Source organism: Stegostoma tigrinum, chromosome 25, assembly GCF_030684315.1.
Source record: "Stegostoma tigrinum isolate sSteTig4 chromosome 25, sSteTig4.hap1, whole genome shotgun sequence".
NCBI classification, from domain to species: Eukaryota; Metazoa; Chordata; class Chondrichthyes; order Orectolobiformes; family Stegostomatidae; genus Stegostoma; species Stegostoma tigrinum.
In genome coordinates this window covers 50,601,713-50,623,519 of record NC_081378.1, presented here as the reverse complement: position 1 = coordinate 50,623,519, position 21,807 = coordinate 50,601,713, and the positions used below count along the sequence as shown (strand labels likewise).

Below are 21,807 nucleotides of genomic sequence, written 5' to 3'. Positions count from 1 at the left end.
TTGTGCTCCTGAGATGCTGCTCGGCCTGCTGTGTTCATCCAGCTCCACACTTTGTTATCTCAACTCAAATTGTGACTGGTTTATGTTTGTTACGAGTGATTTATGTCTATACACAGGGACCCACTACCTGCAGGCAAAAGAAATCCATTCAAACAGACAGCATCTTTTATTAATTACCTAGGGCGTTTGGGAGCGTACAGTTTCCTGCTGCTTTCCCTGTGGCAACACTTCAGCCAATCAGAGTCAACCTGTCAACCAGTCAGCAGCTAACAAAGTGTGGAGCTGGATGAACACAGCAGGCCAAGCGGCAGAACCAGTCAGCACCCTTTCTCCGAGATAATAAAATGTGAGGCTGGATGAATACAGCAGGCCCAGCAGCATCTCAGGAGCGCAAGAACTGACGTTTCGGGCCTAGACCCTTCATCAGAGAGGGGGATGGAGTGAGGGTTCTGGAATAAATAGGGACAGAGGGGGAGGCGGACCGAAGATGGAGAGAAAAGAAGATAGGTGGAGAGGAGCGTATAGGTGGGGAGGTAGGGAGGGGATAGGTCAGTCCAGGGAAGGCGGACAGGTCAAAGAGGTGGGATGAGGTTAGTAGGTAGGAGATGGAGGTGCGGCTTGGTGTGGGAGGAAGGGATGGGTGAGAGGAAGAACAGGTTAGGGAGGCAGAGACAGGTTGGACTGGTTTTGGGATGCAGTGGGTGGAGGGGAAGAGCTGGGCTGGTTGTGTGGTGTGGTGGGGGAAGGGGAGATTTTGAAGCTGGTGAAGTCCACATTGATACCATTGGGCTGCAGGGTTCCCAAGCGGAATATGAGTTGCTGTTCCTGCAACCTTCGGGTGGCATCATTGTGGCACTGCAGGAGGTCCATGATGGACATGTCATCTAAAGAATGGGAGGGGGAGTGGAAATGGTTTGCGACTGGGAGGTGCAGTTGTTTATTGCGAACCGAGCGGAGGTGTTCTGCAAAGCGGTCCCCAAGCCTCCGCTTGGTTTCCCCAATGTAGAGGAAGCCACACCGGGTACAATGGATGCAGTATACCACATTGGCAGATGTGCAGGTGAACCTCTGCTTAATATGGAAAGTCATCTTGGGGCCTGGGATAGGGGTGAGGGAGGAGGTGTGGGGGCAAGTGTAGCAACTGCACCTCCCAGTCGCAAACCATTCCCACTCTCCCTCCCATTCTTTAGATGACATGTCCATCATGGGCCTCCTGCACTGCCACAATGATGCCACCCGAAGGTTGCAGGCACAGCAACTCATATTCTGCTTGGGAACCCTGCAGCCCAGTGGTATCAATGTGGACTTCACCAGCTTCAAAATCTCCCCTTCCCCCACCGCATCCCAAAACCAGCCCAGCTCTTCCCCTCCACCCACTGCATCCCAAAACCAGTCCAACCTGTCTCTGCCTCCCTAACTTGTTCTTCCTTTCACCCATCCCTTCCTCCCACCCCAAGCCGCACCTCCATTTCCTACCTACTAACCTCATCCCACTTCCTTGACCTGTCCATCTTCCCTGGACTGACCTATCCCCTCCCTACCTCCCCACCTATACTCTCCTCTCCACCTATCTTCTTTTCTCTTCATCTTCGGTCCACCTCCCCCTCTCTCCCTATTTATTCCAGAACCCTCACCCCATCCTCCTCTCTGATGAGGGGTCTAGGCCCAAAATGTCAGCTTTAGTGCTCCTGAGATGCTGCTGGGCCTGCTGTGTTCATCCAGCCCCACATTTTATTATCTTGGATTCTCCAGCATCTGCAGTTCCCATTATCACTAGCACCCTTTTCTCCTGCAGGATAAGTTGTTTGGTTGAAGTTTGACATTCTTGCCTGATGAGTCACAATGAAACGCCTCAGCATCATGTGTCTCTTTCCAGCATTGTTTCTCATCAACCGGTTAATACACACCTTGGGAGCAGGCGGGACCTGAACCCAGATCTCTTGGCTTAGAGATAGGAACATGACCCCTGGATCAGAGAGCCCTTGTGTCTCTCTATTCAGCAGTATAAAAGCAGTGAGTAGCATCGCTGCCTCTGAGTGGGGAACGAATAGCTAAGGATGGCATTTTCATAACGCAGACGTACAGACTGAGGGTGACCTTCCAAATCTCAGTTCATTGGTGGGCAGTAAGTGCTAGAGAGACCCCACCATCACTGTCAGTAGCTCTGGAGTATGATATGTAAGTGATGTACATGTTGCCCCAGCAACCTAGACTTCCTGAGGGTAATGCATCACTCATGCACACGTTTACTTCAATAGGTGTCTCCACCATCCACTTATCAAGGAAATAAAACACAGTCTCGCCTTTTTGTCTCACCAAGAATTGCATGCTCACTTGCAATTGCCACATAAGTATGAATATTGAGATCCCATGATCAACAACGGTTATTATTACTCATTTCCTATTTACTAATCAGAAATGCAGTTATTTTCATCTGATTTCCAATCAGCCAATGGAACATCCAGTGAGCGTTGGCTCACTCCTAATTGTCAGAGGTCACCAGGAGACCGGGAAACAGACCAGGAGAGCAATTCTTGGCTTATGGTCTCATTTAGCTGGAAGTAGTTCAATTGTTTGCCATTAGCATTCATTACATCCTAGTTGATATCACAGTGTATGACAGGGTCAACCGTTCTGCGACCTCCTAAAACAACAGTCCTTTTACTGCTAGGCATTACTTTAGCATTTTTGACCAATGCCCAAGTGCTAACGTATGATAAACAATGAGACTAGATCCGCACTTAGATATACGTAAGAAGTGTCTTTCAATATCTTAGACCCAATGAATTCCATATTTATTATACAATATTATAGGGAGAGCTACAGACAGATACGACATTTTCATCAGCAGCTGCCAGGTTACTTATGAGAGTGAGAGGATCGAAGCATAAGAGTAAAGATTCTTTCAAAAGGTTCACCAGAACAGGATCAGTAAGTAATGACCGACTGGAGCAGGAAGAGAGAGAATGGGGAGATCAGCGTGTGTGACATCTCCCACTGAGCGGGAAGCACGTACCTTCCCTCCACGATTGTGACAGGAGGGTGGCCATCGGTCTTGCTTCTCACTGGGCATTCCCCCATTTCTCACTGGGCTCCCTTCCTCACTAACTCATCCCCTATCTCATTGCACTAACACCCCTTCCTGTTCTGCCCTATCTTCAAAGACAGTATTTTAACATCAGTCTTATTGTGAATGGATTAGTTCATTATTTCCATTGAGGATGTCATTCTCAGGCTCTCGTCTGACTTGGAACCAAAATATTGCAGGTGGCAGGAACTGAAGGAGGCCATTCAACCTCTTGATGTTGTCCGCCCCAAGGACCTTATAACAGTTTTTTATGTGTGATTCATAATTCTTCTCCCAGTGAATAGTATGATGATTCTCTTTCAAACATTTGAAAGCAAGACCTCATTGTATCAGCAATAGATCAGGAGCTATCAACATTGTGCATTGTTCGACCTCCCTCTCACTCTCACAATCCCTTCCCTAAATACTCACACTCACTCACTCACATACTCGTTACATTACATTGTCTCACACAAACTCGCTAACACCCAAACACACACTCCAACCCTCAGCTTCCTCACCCACTCCCTCCCTCTTTTTCTTGCACAGTCTCTCTCTCCCACACTGTCTCTATTTCGTTGCACTCTCTCTTTCTTGCACTCTGATACATATTCTATCTCACACATTTTCTTAAGCGCGGTCTCTTTTTCTAACACTCTCTCATTCTCTTTCTTGCACTCTCTCTCTCCTCTCTGTTAACTCTATCACACGCACTCTCTCACGCATTATCTCTCTCTTTCTCCCTCACTGTGTCTCTCTTTTTCACAGTCTCTCACTCACTTTCTCTCTCTCTCACACTTTCTCTCTCACACACACACACACACACACAATCTCTCTCACACTTTTTCCTACACACACACACTCTTCTCTCTCACACTGTTTCTCATGCCTTGTGCAGTGTTATCACATGGGACTCAGTCAGGGGAGGGGTAGAGGGACAAAAGGGGAGAGGGAGTTTAAGATTTAGAGGGATGGAGTAAGGACTGGAGGTTGGGAAGGAGAGGGTATAGGGAGGTTCAGGTGATGGGGCTAGGGAAGGGGGAGAGGGTGAGGGGGTTGAGGTGAGAGGAGAGGGGGAATAGTGAGGGAGAAGGAGGGGTAAAGGTGGGAGGCAGAGGGGAGGGCAGGGGTAGAAGGAGGAAAGGGGAATAGGAAGGGAAGGGGGAAGAAACATAGAGGGAGAAAAGGAAGGGGGCAAAGTGTGGAGGGGTATGGGGACAGATATTTGGATGGAGATGTAGAGAGGGGCAAGAGGGATAAAAGAGAGAAAGAAGGAGAGGGAGGAGAAGGAGGAAGGAAGCGGGGGGAAGGTGAGCGGGGTGGGGGGGGCAGGTGATGGGGAGGGGCGAATGCGAGGGGGAGGGGGGTGAAGGTGATGGGTGAGGGGGAGAGGGGAAGGTGAAGGGGAGGGGCAAATGCAAGGGGGGAGGGAGGGAAGATGAAGGGGCGAGGGAGAAGGTGAGGGGGGAGAGGAGGAAGGTGAGGGGTATATGAAGGAGAGAGGAAAGTGTTTGAACAATTAAAAGCTGTTCCTACCTTCTGCCTGAATAGTTTCTGAGGAACCGGTCCAGTGTGCAGAGAACAATCGGTGCTCCTCGTGCTGTTCCAGAAATCACAATCTACTACCTGAGGCAGCTGCATAGAAAGATCAAGAACATTATCAATGATTGGATGGAGTATTACAGAGCTGAAACTGGTGAGTCACAAAAGCCCTGGGCAGAATTGTTTAAGCTTTAATGTTCCTGAATTGCTACCAGTTACTTTTATGAGAGCTAGTGGCTGGGACCTTGACTTTGTAAGGTGCAATGGGTGACATTCTGTTTCACTAATCCCTATTACAGCTGGAATAAAAATGAGGATTATAGGTTCATATGAAATAGAAGTAGGCCATTCTGCCCATCACGTCTGCTAAACCAATAAGGTCATGGCTGATCTGATAATTCTCGACTCCATTTTCCTGCCTTTTGCCTATCATCCTTGATTCCCTTACTTAGCTGAATGCAGCATTGATACCAAGGGCTGTCACTCTCACGTCACCTCTGGAATTCAGCTCTTTTGTCCATGTTTGAACCAAGGCTGTAATGGGGTTAGGAGCTGAGTGGCCCTGGTAGAACCCAAACTGGGCGTCACTGAACAGGTTATTGCTGAGCGGGTGCTGCTTGATAGCACTGTTACTGACACCTTCCATCACTTTCCTGATGATCGAGAGGAGACTGATGGGGCAGTATTTGGCCGGGTTGGATTTGTCCTGCTTTTTGCGTACAGAACATACTTGGGCAATTTTCCACATTGTCTGGTAGCTATCAATGTTGTAACTGTACTGGAACAGCATGGCGAGGGGAACAGAAAGTTCTGGAGGATAAGTCTTCAGTACTTTTGCTGGAATATTGTCAGGGCCCGTAGCCTTTTCAGTATCCACTGCCTCCAATCATTTCTTGGCATCACGTGGAGTGAATTGAATTGGCCGAATATTGGTATCTGTAATTCTGGGCACCACTGGATGAGGTCAAGATGGATCATCCACTCAGCACTTCTGGCCGAAGCTTGCTGCGAAAGCTTCAGTCTTATCTTTTGCCCTGATGTGCTGGGCTCTTCCACCATTGAGGATGGGGATATTTGCGAACCCGCCTCCCCCATTGAGTTATTTAATTGTCCGCCACCATTCACAACTGGATGTGGCAGACTGCGGAGCTTAGCTCTGATTCGTTGGTTGTGAGATTGCTTGGCTCTGTCTATCGCTTGCTACTTATGCTGTTTGGTGAGCAAGTTCTGTTTGGTGGCTTCACCAGGTTGCCACCTCATCTTCAGGTATGCCTGGTGCTGCACCTGGCATGCCCTCCTGCACTCTCCATTGAGCCTGGGCTGATTCCTGGTTTGGTAGTAATGGTTGAGTTGGGGATATGCCGAGCCACTGCTGGGGTACAATTCTGTTGCTGCCCACAGCACTTCCTAAATATCCAGTTGTGTAATGATAGATTTGTTTGAAGTGTGTGAGTTCAGTCACAGTGATAGTGCCACACAACACGCTGAAGGTTTCTGTCAATGTGAAGGCGGGACTTTGACTCAATAAGGACTGTGTGACGACAACTCTTACCAATACTATCATGGACAGATGTATCTGCAGCCGGCAGATTAGCAAGGATGAGGTCAAATCTGTTTTCCCCTCTTGATAATTCCCTCATCACCTGCTGCAGACTCAGTCTAGCAGCTTTGTCCTTTAGGACCTGACCAGCTTGATTAAAAGTGCTGCTACCGAGCGACATTGACATCCCCCACCCAGAGTACATTCTGTACTTCCACCAAATGTTGTTCAACATGGAGAAGTACTGATTCATAAGCTGAGGGTCGGAGTGACCATACATGGGAATGTCACTGGAATTATATTCCAGAGTTTCAATGTTCTGGGGATGTGGGTGAGAAATCATCCATGGCTGGTGGAGGGATTTTGATTTTAATAAAATGTGGAATTAAAAACTAGTCTAATGCATCCGTTAAAAATCCATCTGGCTCACTAGTGCCCATTGAGGATAGAAAATGTAATTATGGGAAACAGCCAATTTGCAAAAAGGTGAATTCTCTGACCATGCTGAATTATGGCTCTCCTTCTGCACTCTCTCCCTATCCCTTAGATAAATATAAAGGCAACATAACATCAATAGATATCATTAACATGTCAACACAGCACTTCACAGAATCTAGCCTACTATATTCGCTGCTCAAAATGTGGTTTCCTCTACAATTAGGAGATGAAACACAGACTGGGTGACCATTTTGTGGAACACCTATGTTCTGTTTGCTAAAAAGACCCTGAGCTTCCTGTTGCTTGTGACTTCAACACCCCACTGTGTTCCCTTGCCAACAATGCTGTCTCAGGCTTGCTGGAGCAGAAGCAGGAAGACCAACACTTTGTTTTATGCTTGGGAAACCTGCAATTTTCTCGACCCAATATCCAGTTCAACAATTTTAAGGCCTGAGGACCTTCTCCCATGTCCTTACCTCAATCCCCACATATCAGGCACTGTCATCACATGTGCTGCTACCATGCACCATCCATTGTCAGCTACTATTTACCCATTAACAGCTATCCACTCTCCCAGAAGGACCATTACCCATTCCTTTGTCTGCTCAAACTGTTTTGTACTCTACCGGACACACACACACATACACACACACACACACACACACACACACACACACACACACACACACACACACACATACACACACACACACACACACACACACACACACACACGCGTATACACACACACACACACACACACACACACACACACACATACACACACACATACACACACACACACATACACACACACACACACACACACACACACACACACACATACACACATACACATACACACTCACACACACACACACACATACACACACACACACACACACACACACATACACACTCACACACACACACACACACACACACACATACACACACACACATACACACACACACACACACACACACACACACACACACACACACACACACACACACACACACACACACAAAACATTAACACTGCCTTCTCCCCACAGATCCCGCCAGACCTCCAGGTGTCTCCAGCAGTCTCTGGGTTTGTATGGAGAGAGGGTGTTTGGTTACATTGATGAGACCCACAGCCCTGAGAATGCTTGTCACTGACAATTCCTCCCGTTTGTGCTTCAGTGACACACAGTCACTGGTGACCCAATCCCAGGAGCTCAGCATCAGTGCTCCCCCACCACCTTCACATAGAACCCAACCCATCCATTCTCTCAACCCTTCAATTACCAACAGACTGAAATGGTGTGTGAAAGGAGGATTTTAAAAGAAAAGAACCTAATTTCTTGTTTTGTGGAAACGGAATTGACTCAACAAACACTGGCAAGAATTGATAATTTGATTAAAAGATGTGTTTTGAGATACTGGCTGGCATTCTGCTAACACTCCCCCCAACACAATCCTGACCTGGTTATTTGTTTGCACAGGTCTCAGCAAACTCCCATTTGTCAGACGTACTGAGAGCGACAGGCACATCTTCAAAGTTCAATCGAAGAAAGAACCTTCCAAATCCTACATGCCTCCAGTCAAAAGTTTTTCACCGCAGGCAGACTATGTTCGCTTTCTGTCTGCTCCAGGCCAGGAACAGAATGCATGTCTACCCCGGAGCTGCTCCTTTTCCAGGTTAGCGAGTGGGAAGCTGCTCCCAATCTTGGAGTGTGATGTGGGAAAGTTGGAAGTTGTTCACTTTCGAAGGGAGAACAAAGAACAGGGTATTATTTAAATGGAGAAAAACTGCAGAATGCTGCAACAGAAAGGGACTTGGGGGCACTTGTACATGAGAGACAGAAAGCTACCACACAGCTACAGTCAGTAATCAGGAAGGCTAACGGAGTGTTGGCCCTTATTTCGAGGGGGTTGGAGTATAAGAGTAGGAAAGTCTTACTGGAACTGTACAAGGTGCTGGTGAGACCACATCTGGGACACCGTGAGCAGTTTCCATCCCCTTATTTGAGAAAAGATATCATTTCATTGGAGGCAGTTCGGAGAAAGACACGAGGATGATTCTTGGTTTGAAGGGCTTGTCTTATGAGCAAAGATTAAACAGGTTGTGACTCTCCTCACTGGAGTTTAGAAGAATGAGAGGCAATATCATTGAAACATATTGGATTCTTAAGGGGCTTGATGGGGCAAATACTGAAAGGATATTTCTCGTGGGAGAGTTTAGGACCAGAGGGCCTAGTCTCAGAATAAAGATACATCCATTTAAGACTGAGATGAGGAGGAATTTCTTCTCTCAAAGGGTTGTGAGTCTTTGGAACTCCTTGTCACAGAGAGAGCTGTTGCTTGGGTCCTTGTGTATATTTAAGGCTGTGAGATAGATTCTTGATCAGTCAGGGAATCAAGGGATACAGAGAAAGGGCAGGAAAGTGGGTGTGAGGAATGTTGGATCATCCATCATCCTATTGAATGGTGGAACAGGCTCAAAGGGACAAACAGCCTATCCCCTTTCTTACTTGTTACTGTCACCTGGTCTTATCTTGAAAGCAGTAGACAGAATAAGAGCGTAAGAACCTAAGAAGGAGGAGCAGGCCATTCAGCCTCTCGAGCCTGCTATGCCATCTAATACGATCATGGCTGATCTCCTTTCAGACTCAACTCCAGCTCACTGTCCTCTCTCTGTTATGCTTTAACTCATTGCTAATTAAAAATCTGTTTACCTCCTCCTCAAATGTACTCAGTGTCCACTGCACTCTGAGCTATTCCACAGATTCACAGCCCAAGGAGAGAAGTAATTCCTCCTTGTTTCTGTTTTAAATCTGCTAAGCCTTAGGCTAACCCTCACTCTAGATTAAAAACCAAAAGAACTGCGGATGCTGTAAATCAGGAACAAAAACAAAGTTGCTGGAAAAGCTCAGCAGGTCAGGCAGCATGTGTGGAGGAGTTAACGTTTTGGGTCCGGTGACCCCTCCTCAGTTAGCGTTAACTCTGTTTTCTCCTCCACAGATGCTGCCAGACTTGCTGAGCTTTTCCAGCAACTTTGTTTTTGGCCCTCATTCTAGATTGCCCCACAAGGACAAACATCTACTCTACACCTACTCTGTCAATCACCTCTGGCATCTTATATATCTCAATTAGATCTCCTCTCATCCTTCTAAACTCTGCTATTGGCCTAAACTGCCCAAACTCTCCTCTTAAGACAAACGCTCCAACCAGGGAATTAATCAAGTGAACACTCCCTACAATGTCTCCAATACAATTTCATCCATCTTCATGTGAGGGGAGTCAAAACTGTACTTTAAATGCAATGCACTACAATGGGGGATATCTAATGGATACCTTCCCAAATAGGTGCCAGGACCCCAAGTGAAAGGTAAAATGTTGGCGTTGTCTTTTTTGTGGCAGCAGTAGCTGCCCTGGTTCCTGTTTGTCCCCTGAATTTGGGAACCCAGGAGCCATGGATTGAACAAAGATGGACTTGGTCTTAATTTTCTAAAATATGATTTCTGTTATGAATATAGGTACAGATAATGATGGCTTAAACACTTTTCACTGTATTTTTTGTAAAAATACAAGTGACAATCAGTTACCATTCCATTCTATTCTGTTCTCTCCCCTCTCACAGGTCTTCTGTTCCCTCCAAGTGTTAGAAATGCAGGTCATTGGAGGTGAACTAGACCATTTCCAGAGATGATTGTGCGTAGGCAGTCTTCTGTCATGGACTTTGTATTTAAGAACTGAGTACTACACTGAAACCCTTAAAGTATTCTGGGATCAATCAGCACCACAGGGGCTGGATTGCATCATTTCCTCCTCCCATGAGATTTTGACTTAGTTCACACCCAACTCTTACTTCCTTCTTTTTTAGGAGTGGGTTTGCCTCATATTACCATGCCTTTGGTGTGCTATTTTTGTCATTTTTATTATTTTAAGTAGAAGTGAAGAGGACTAGGCTGCAGGCAGATTGGAGGGCCTCCTTGTGGGCCTATTGCTGGGCCTAGCTAAAGGAGCCACCACCAGATCCTGGCACTAGTGTGTGGAGATGCATGTCATTCCTGGCTGCCTGCCCCTCTTTCCCAGTAAGGTCCACTCTTGGCTACTTGTGGAGGAGGAGCATGTGGTGACTTCGGAAACCACTCCGAAAACTTCACAACACTTCACCTTGCCCAAATAAACATCGAGACATTGACAAAAGAGTTCATAAAAAGACCAATTTATTGGATTCACTTCAAAATGTCAATCAAGCAAAATCAACAATTCAACTTAACTTGTCAAAACAGAATCGGTACTGAGCGCACGCTTTGATTGGTCTTGGCTGTTAGCCAAGTGTAGATAACGAGGACATGGCCGTGTGGATAACGAGGACGTGGCCGTGTGGATAATGAGGACAAGGCCGTATGGATAATGAGGACATGGCCGTATGGATAATGAGGACAAGGCCATGTGGATAATGAGGACGTGGCCATACGGATAACGAGGACGTGGCCGTGTGGATAATGAGGACAAGGCCGTATGGATAATGAGGACATGGCCGTATGGATAATGAGGACAAGGCCATGTGGATAATGAGGACGTGGCCATATGGATAATGAGGACATGGCCGTGTGGATAATGAGGACAAGGCCGTATGATTAATGAGGACAAGGCCGTATGGATAATGACGACATGGCCGTACGGATAATGAGGACAAGGCCGTATGGATAATGAGGACATGGCCGTATGGACAATGAGGATATGGCCGTATGGACAATGAGGATATGGCCGTATGGATAACGAGGACATGGCCTTATGGATGATGAGGACAAGGTCATATGGATAATGAGGACATGGCTATATGGATAATGAGGACAAAGTCGTATGGATAATGAGGACATGGCTGTATGGATAATGAGGACAAGGTCATATGGATAATGAGGACAAGGCCGTATGGATAATGAGGACATGGCCGTATGGATAATGAGGACAAGGTCATATGGATAATGAGGACAAGGCCGTATGGATAATGAGGACGTGGCCGTATGGATAACGAGGACAAGGCCGTGGGGATAATGAGGACATGGCCATATGGATAATGAGGACAAGGTCATATGGATAATGAGGACAAGGTCATATGGATAATGAGGACGTGGCCATATGGATAATGAGGACGTGGCCATATGGATAATGAGGACATGGCCGTGTGGATAATGAGGACAAGGCCGTATGATTAATGAGGACAAGGCCGTATGGATAATGACGACATGGCCGTACGGATAATGAGGACAAGGCCGTATGGATAATGAGGACATGGCCGTATGGACAATGAGGATATGGCCGTATGGACAATGAGGATATGGCCGTATGGATAACGAGGACATGGCCTTATGGATGATGAGGACAAGGTCATATGGATAATGAGGACATGGCTATATGGATAATGAGGACAAAGTCGTATGGATAATGAGGACATGGCTGTATGGATAATGAGGACAAGGTCATATGGATAATGAGGACAAGGCCGTATGGATAATGAGGACATGGCCGTATGGATAATGAGGACAAGGTCATATGGATAATGAGGACAAGGCCGTATGGATAATGAGGACGTGGCCGTATGGATAACGAGGACAAGGCCGTGGGGATAATGAGGACATGGCCATATGGATAATGAGGACAAGGTCATATGGATAATGAGGACAAGGTCATATGGATAATGAGGACATGGCTATATGGATAATGAGGACAAAATCGTATGGATAATGAGGACAAGGCTGTATGGATAATGAGGACAAGGTCGTATGGATAATGAGAACAAGGTCATATGGATAATGAGGACATGGCCATATGGATAATGAGGACAAGGCCGTATGGACAATGAGGATGTGGCCGTATGGATAACGAGGACAGACTGTACGGATAACGAGGACAAGGCCATATGGATAATGAGGACATGGCCGTATGGATAATAAGGACAACGCTGTAAGGATAATGAGGACAAGGCCGTATGGATAATGAAGACAAGGTCGTATTGATAGTGAGGACGTGGCCGTGCGGATAATGAGGACAAGGCCGTATGGATAATGAGGACATGGCCATATGGATAATGAGGACATGGCCTTATGGATAATGAGGACAAGGCCGTATGGATAATGAGGACATGGCCATATGGATAATGAGGACATGGCCTTATGGATAATGAGGACATGGCCATATGGATAATGAGGACATGGCCGTATGGATAATGAGGACATGGCTGTATGGATAATGAGGACAAGGCCATATGGATAATGAGGACAAGGCCGTATGGATAATGAGGACATGGCCGTATGGATAATGAGGACATGGCCTTATGGATAATGAGGACATGGCCGTATGGATAATGAGGACATGGCCGTATGGATAATGAGGACATGGCCTTATGGATAATGAGGACAAGGCCGTATGGATAATGAGGACAAGGCCGTATGGATAATGAAGACAAGGTCGTATTGATAATGAGGACATGGCCGTGTGGATAATGAGGACAAGGCCATATGGATAATGAGGACATGGCCATATGGATAATGAGGACAAGGCCGTATGGATAATGAGGACATGGCCGTATGGATAATGAGGACATGGCCGTATGGACAATGAGGATATGGCCGTATGGATAATGAGGCCATGGCCTTATGGATAATGAGGACATGGCTATATGGATAATGAGGACAGTCGTATGGATAATGAGGACATGGCTGTATGGATAATGAGGACAAGGTCGTATGGATAATGAGGACAAGGTCATATGGATAATGAGGACAGACCGTATGGATAATGAGGACGTGGCCGTATGGATAATGAGGACAAGGCCGTATGGATAATGAGGACATGGCCGTATGGATAATGAGGACCTGGCCGTATGGACAATGAGGACGTGGCCGTATGGATAACGAGGACAAGGCCGTGTGGATAATGAGGACATGGCTATATGGATAATGAGGACAAAATCGTATGGATAATGAGGACATGGCTGTATGGATAATGAGGACATGGCCGTATGGATAATGAGGACATGGCCGTATGGATAATGAGGACATGGCCTTATGGATAATGAGGACAAGGCCGTATGGATAATGAGGACAAGGCCGTATGGATAATGAAGACAAGGTCGTATTGATAATGAGGACATGGCCGTGTGGATAATGAGGACATGGCCGTATGGATAATGAGGACATGGCCTTATGGATAATGAGGACAAGGTCAACGCATTCCAACGCATGGAATGCGTTGCCAGCAGCAGTTGTGGAAGCAAGGTCATTGGGGTCATTTAAGAGACTGCTGGACATGCATATGGTCACAGAAATTTGAGGGTGCATCCATGAGGATCAATGGTCGGCACAACATTGTGGGCTGAAGGGCCTGTTCTGTGCTGTACTGTTCTATGTTCTATGTTCTAACAAGGTCATATGGATAATGAGGACAAGGCAGTATGGATAATGAGGACATGGCCATATGGATAATGAGGACATGGCCGTATGGACAATGAGGACAAGGCCGTATGGGTAATGAGGACAAGGCCGTATGGATAATGAGGACGTGGCCGTATGGATAACGAGGACAAGGCCGTGTGGATAATGAGGACATGGCCGTATGGATAATGAGGACATGGCCTTATGGATAATGAGGACAAGGTCATATGGATAATGAGGACATGGCTGTATGGATAATGAGGACAAGGTCGTATGGATAATGAGGACAAGGCCATATGGATAATGAGGACATGGCCGTATGGACAATGAGGACATGGCCGTATGGATAACGAGGACAGACTGTACGGATAACGAGGACAAGGCCGTATGGATAATGAGGACATGGCTGTATGGATAACGAGGACATGGCCATATGGATAATGAGGACAAGGTCATATGGATAATGAGGACAAGGTCATATGGATAATGAGGACATGGCTACATGGATAATGAGGACAAAGTCGTATGGATAATGAGGACATGGCTGTATGAATAATGAGGACATGGCTGTATGGATAATGAGGACAAGGTCGTATAGATAATGAGGACAAGGTCATAGGGATAATTAGGACAAATGAGGACAAGGTCGTATGGATAATGAGGACATGGCTGTATGGATAATGAGGACAAGGTTGTAGGGATAATGAGGACGTGGCCGTTTGGATAACGAGGACGTGGCCGTATGGATAACGAGGATGTGGCCGTATGGATAATGAGGACATGGCCATATGGATGATGAGGACAAGGCCGTATGGATAATGAGGACATGGCCGTATGAATAATGAGGACATGGCTGTAAGGATAATGAGGACATGGTCGTATGGATAATGAGGACATGGCCGTATGGATAATGAGGACATGGCTGTATGGATAATGAGGACAATGCTGTATGGATAATGAGGACATGGCCCTATGGATAATGAGGACAAGGCCATATGTATAATGAGGACATGGCCGTTTGGATAATGAGGACAAGGTCGTATGGATAATGAGGACATGGCTGTATGGATAATGAGGACAAGGTCGTAGGGATAATGAGGACGTGGCCATATGGATAACGAGGACATGGCCATATGGATAATGAGGATGTGGCCGTACGGATAACGAGGACGTGGCCGTGTGGATAATGAGGACATGGCCGTATGGATAATGAGGACCTGGCTGTAAGGATAATGAAGACATGGCCCTATGGATAATGAGGACATTTCCGTATGGATAATGAGGACAAGGTCGTAGGGATAACGAGGACGTGGCCGTGTGGATAATGAGGACATGGCCGTATGGATAATGAGGACAATGCCGTATGGATAATGAGGACATGGCTGTATGGATGATGAGGACAAGGCCGTATTGATAATGAGGACATGGCCGTATGGATAATGAGGACATGGCCGTATGGATAATGAGGACATGGCCGTTTGGATAATGAGGACAAGGTCGTATGGATAATGAGGACATGGCTGTATGGATAATGAGGACAAGGTCGTAGGGATAATGAGGACGTGGCCATATGGATAATGAGGACATGGCCGTATGGATAACGAGGATGTGGCCGTACGGATAACGAGGACCTGGGCGTATGGATAATGAGGCCATGGCCGTATGGATAATGAGGACATGGCTGTAAGGATAATGAAGACATGGCCCTATGGATAACGAGGACATGGCCGTATGGATAATGAGGACAAGGCCGTATGGATAATGAGGACATGGCCGTATGGATAATGAGGACAAGGCCGTATGGATAATGAGGACATGGCCGTATGGACAATGAGGATATGGCCGTATGGATAACGAGGACATGGCCGTGTGGATAATGAGGACAAGGTCATATGGATAATGAGGACATGGCCGTATGGATAATGAGGACAAGGCCGTATGGATAATGAGGACATGGCCGTATGGACAATGAGGATATGGCCGTATGGATAACGAGGACATGGCCGTGTGGATAATGAGGACAAGGTCATATGGATAATGAGGACATGGCTATGTGGATAATGAGGACAAAGTCATACGGATAATGAGGACATGGCTGTATGGATAATGAGGACAAGGTCGTATGGATAATGAGGACAAGGTCATATGGTTTATGAGGACAGACCGTATAGATAATGAGGACAAGGTCAAATGGATAATGAGGACAAGGCAGTACGGATAACGAGGACATGGCCGTATGGATAATGAGGACATGGCCGTATGGATAATGAGGACATGGCTGTATGGATAATGAGGACAATGCTGTATGGATAATGAGGACATGGCCCTATGGATAATGAGGACAAGGCCGTATGGATAATGAGGACAAGGTCATATGGATAATGAGGACATGGCTGTATGGATAATGAGGACAAGGTCATATGGATAATGAGGACAAGGTCATATGGATAATGAGGACATGGCTATATGGATAATGAGGACAAAATCATATGGATAATGAGGACATGGCTGTATGGATAATGAGGACAAGGTCGTATGGATAATGAGGACATGGCCGTATGGATAACGAGGACATGGCTGTATGGATAATGAGGACAAGGCCGTATGGATAATGAGGACATGGCCGTATGGATAATGAGGACATGGCTGTATGGATAATGAGGACAATGCTGTATGGATAATGAGGACAAGGTCGTAGGGATAATGAGGACGTGGCCATATGGATAATGAGGACAAGGTCATATGGATAATGAGGACATGGCTATATGGATAATGAGGACAAAATCGTATGGATAATGAGGACATGGCTGTATGGATAATGAGGACAAGGTCGTATGGATAATGAGGACCGTGTGGATAATGAGGACATGGCCGTGTGGGTAATGAGGACCTGGGCGTATGGATAATGAGGTCATGGCCGTATGGATAATGAGGACAAGGTCGTATGGATAATGAGGACATGGCTGTATGGATAATGAGGACAAGGTCGTAGGGATAATGAGGACGTGGCCATATGGATAACGAGGACATGGTCGTATGGATAATGAGGATGTGGCCGTACGGATAACGAGGACGTGGCCGTGTGGATAATGAGGACATGGCCGTATGTATAATGAGGACCTGGCTGTATGGATAATGAGGTCATGGCCGTAAGGACATGGCTGTAAGGATAATGAAGACATGGCCCTATGGATAATGAGGACATGGCCGTATGGATAATGTGGACAAGGTCGTAGGGATAACGAGGACGTGGCCGTGTGGATAATGAGGACATGGCCGTATGGATAATGAGGACAATGCTGTATGGATAATGAGGACATGGCTGTATGGATGATGAGGACAAGGCCGTATTGATAATGAGGACATGGCCGTATGGATAATGAGGACATGGCTGTATGGATGATGAGGACAAGGCCGTATTGATAATGAGGACATGGCCGTATGGATAATGAGGACATGGCTGTAAGGATAATGAGGACATGGCCGTATGGATAATGAGGACATGGCTGTATGGATAATGAGGACAAGGTTGTAGGGATAATGAGGACGTGGCCATATGGATAATGAGGACATGGCCGTATGGATAACGAGGACGTGGCCGTGTGGATAATGAGGACATGGCCGTATGGATAATGAGGACAATGCTGTATGGATAATGAGGACATGGCTGTATGGATGATGAGGACAAGGCCGTATTGATAATGAGGACATGGCCGTATGGATAATGAGGACATGGCTGTAAGGATAATGAGGACATGGCCGTATGGATAATGAGGACATGGCTGTATGGATAATGAGGACAAGGTCGTAGGGATAATGAGGACGTGGCCATATGGATAATGAGGACATGGCTGTAAGGATAATGAGGACGTGGCCATATGGATAATGAGGACATGGCCGTATGGATAACGAGGATGTGGCCGTACGGATAACGAGGACGTGGCCGTGTGGATAATGAGGTCATGGCCGTTTGTATAATGAGGACCTGGCTGTATGGATAATGAGGACATGGCTGTATGGATGATGAGGACAAGGCCGTATTGATAATGAGGACATGGCCGTATGGATAATGAGGACATGGCTGTAAGGATAATGAGGACATGGCCGTATGGATAATGAGGACATGGCTGTATGGATAATGAGGACAAGGTCGTAGGGATAATGAGGACGTGGCCATATGGATAATGAGGACATGGCTGTAAGGATAATGAGGACGTGGCCATATGGATAATGAGGACATGGCCGTATGGATAACGAGGATGTGGCCGTACGGATAACGAGGACGTGGCCGTGTGGATAATGAGGACATGGCCGTATGGATAATGAGGACCTGGCTGTATGGATAATGAGGTCATGGCCGTATGGATAATGAGGTCATGGCCGTATGGATAATGAGGACATGTCTGTAAGGATAATGAAGACATGGCCCTATGGATAATGAGGACATGGCCGTATGGATAATGGGGACAAGGCCGTAGGGATAATGAGGACGTGGCCGTATGGATAACGAGGACGTGGCCATACAGATTTCCATCTTTTGTTTTATTCACTCGTGAACATCACTACTCTGCCAGCATTTATCACTCGTCCTTAGTTGCCCCTTGAGAAGGTGGGGGTGAGCTGCCTTCTTGAACCACTGCAGTCCCTGTGCTGTCGGCTGGCCCACAATCTCCTTAGGGAGGGAATTCCAGGGTTTTTCCCAACAACACTGAAGGATCGGTGATATATTTCCAAAGACGACAAGTGGCTTAGAGGGGACCTCTCAGGTGTGGTGTTTACTTGCCCATTTAATGTATCTCCAAATATAGATGGAGCCTTAATGTGATAAAACTTCTCAAGGTGCATCACAGCGGCATTAAAACAAAGTATGACATCAAGACATACAAGGAGGTGCTGGGTCTGATGACCAACAACCTGGTGAAAGAGATAGGTTTTAAGGAGCGTCTTAAAAAGGAAAGTGAGTTTGCGAGAGGAATAAATAGAGTGAAGGAAATTGAGAGCCTGGGAGCATATGTAACTGAAGACACAGCTGCCAAGCTTGAAGTACCTGTCACTGAGAATGCACAAGAAGCCAAAATTATAGGAGGGTTGGAAAATTTCAGTTCTGAAGAGAGATTGCACAGACTGGGTTTGTTTTCCTTGAAGCAAAGGAGACTGAGAGGGGACACGACTGAGTTGTGTAAAATGATGAGAAATCTAGATATCCACTTGATAGAGGGACCAATGAGCCACGGGCATAGATTTAAGGTAAGGGCGGGACTTTTAGAGGAGTTGTGAAGAAAAACTTTGTTCACCCAGAGGGTGGTGGGAATCTGGAACTCGCTGCTTGCTAGGGTGGTAGAGGTAGAAACCCTAACAACATTGAAGAAATATTAAGATATGCATTTGTGATCCAAAGGCAGATGAGGGCCAAGTATTGGGTAATGGGATTAGAATAATTATGTAGTTGCTTTTGGTAGGTGTGTTCATGATGGGCCAAAGGGCCTTTATCTGTCCTGTAGACCTCTATGACTCTATGACATTGAGATAGGAATCCAACTTAATTATAAAATCAAGGTACTGTACGTCTACACTTACGGGAGTAAAGGGTACTGTGGGTAGTGATAACAAAATATCTGCCCAATGTACCATATTCATGTGCAACAGAGCTGGTTGTTGGACACACCAGTCACTGGAAAATGGTGACTCTCAGCAAAGAAAAGTAATATCCAGGAAGGCTATAATTGGATTGTGACAAACCCATCCTGTGTTTTATTAGCAATTTTGCTGTCAAGATATCTAACAGGTAGTCTCTAGCTGATGTTTGGGTTGGTATTCCAAATCCAGGCCAGACTGTGACCTTCTGCTGTGCATGAGGCACCCTGTAGGTGGCGTAGTGATGGGTATTGTCCAAGTGAGGGTGAGTGAGAACTGCAGTGGGTGTACTCACATCCCTGTCACCGACACAGCAGGTATCTGCTCTGCATCAAACGATCAGAATTGGTAGGGCCCTGGGGATTATTGCTAAACTAAGAGACCTAGGGGTGCAGGTGCATTTTTCCTTGAAAGTGGAGCCGCAGGTAGACATGGTGGTGAAGAAGGTGTTTGGCACGCTTGCCTTCATTGGTCACAACATTAAGTATAGGAGTTGGGATGTCATATTGTGGTTGTACAGAAGATTGGTGAGGCCACCTTCAGAATACTGTGTACAATTCTGGTTGCCCTTCTATAGGAAGGTTGTTGTTAATCCTGAGAGGGTGCAGAAAAGATTTACAAGGATGTAGCCGGGACTGGAGGGTTTGAGCTATAGGGAGAGGCTGAATAGGCTGGGGCTATTTTCCCTGGAGGATCGGAGGATGAGGTGTGACATTTTGGAGGTTTATACAATCACGAGGGGCGTGTTCTGGGTGAATAGCCAAGGTCTTTTGCCTCTGGAGGTTGGGGGGAAGGGGGTTGGGTGTGAGGGCACAGCCCAAACCTGAGAGTGTAGGTGTAAGATGAAAGGGGAAAGATTTATAAAGGATCTGTGGGCAATGTTTTCACACAGAGAGTGGTGCATGTATGGAATGAGCTGCTGGAGGAAGTGGTGGAGACCGGTTCAATTACAACATTTAAAAGGCATCTGGATGGGTACATGAATAGGAAGGGTTTAGAGGGATATGGCCAAGTGCTGGGAAATAGTTATATTAATGATTTAGGGTATCTGGTCAGTATGGACGAGTTGCACCAAAGGGTCTGTTTCCATGCTGTATGACCCTATGACCTTACCTATAACACTGAGCAATTCAAAGCTATTTTAACAATTGAGCATCAAAAAGGTGCGTTCTTTTTTCAAAAGTCTCTCTCATGTGTGCTCAAGTGATTTACACATCATCTTTCTCCCCTGCCCACTCCCCACTTCTCTCCATGCCTCACACACTGCACCAATATCCATACAGCTCTAGCCCCCTTCCCTATTAGAACTGAATAGCCTTTATTGCCACGTGCAGTCCAGTGCAGTGAAAAGTTTGTCGCCTTTCCACGCCACGTTAGGTACGGCAGACTTTTCAAGTGCAGTTACAGTGTGTAAAGGAAAAGTTATCACAGAGTTAAAAAATATTTAGATTAGTATGGGAACAATTGAAAAAAGTCCAGAATGATAATAAGTGACGATAAGTACTTAAGTGACAGTCCATGCCCGCTGGCCCCAGAGCTCGGGCCCATGCTGCCTCCATGTGCCGACCTCTATCCAGGACTCTGACCACACTCACTATGCCGTGGGAATTGGCCTGTGCTCAATTTGTTCTTCGACTCCAGTCTCCAGGTAGGGCAGAAGCTTGGGGGTAAGAAAAGGAAGGCTACAAAGAGGAGAAGATGAAAGAAGAAAAGGGAAAGGGACTGGTGAGCAGAGAAGCTCTGACTGGAGCATCCGACTCTGTTGCCATCTTGCTAGTCCTTCCACTCACCACTCAGCAACGGCACCTTCCCTCCGATCCAATGCATTAACGTGTGATTTTAGATTAGATTCCCTACAGTGTGGAAACAGGCCCTGCGGCCCAACAAGTCCACACCACCCCCTGGAGCATCCCACCCAGACCCATCCCCCTATAACCCACAGACCCCTGAAGACCACGGGCAATTTAGCATGGGCAATCCACCTAGCCTGCACATCTTTGGACTGTGGGAGGAAACCGGAGCACCCGGAGGAAACCCACGCAGACACGAGGAGAATGTGCAAACTCCGCACAGACAGTCACCCAAGGCTGGAATTGAACCCAGGTCCCTGGTGCTGTGAGGCTGCGGTGCTAAGAACCGAGCCACTGTGCTGCCCC

The 21,807-nt window shown here is 46.6% G+C and overlaps 1 protein-coding gene across 3 annotated transcripts in view; it reads left to right on the top strand.

The window, feature by feature from the left end:
- Positions 1 to 21,807, top strand: part of LOC125463314 (uncharacterized protein C3orf20-like) — a 180,379-nt gene that overhangs the window by 91,715 nt on the left and 66,857 nt on the right. For all 3 annotated transcript variants that reach the window (XM_048554469.2, XM_048554467.2, XM_048554468.2), the window contains 2 exons: positions 4,619 to 4,763; positions 8,078 to 8,273. In XM_048554469.2, coding sequence (XP_048410426.1) covers positions 4,619 to 4,763; positions 8,078 to 8,273 — 341 coding nt within the window. The remainder of the gene's footprint in view (positions 1 to 4,618; positions 4,764 to 8,077; positions 8,274 to 21,807) is intronic.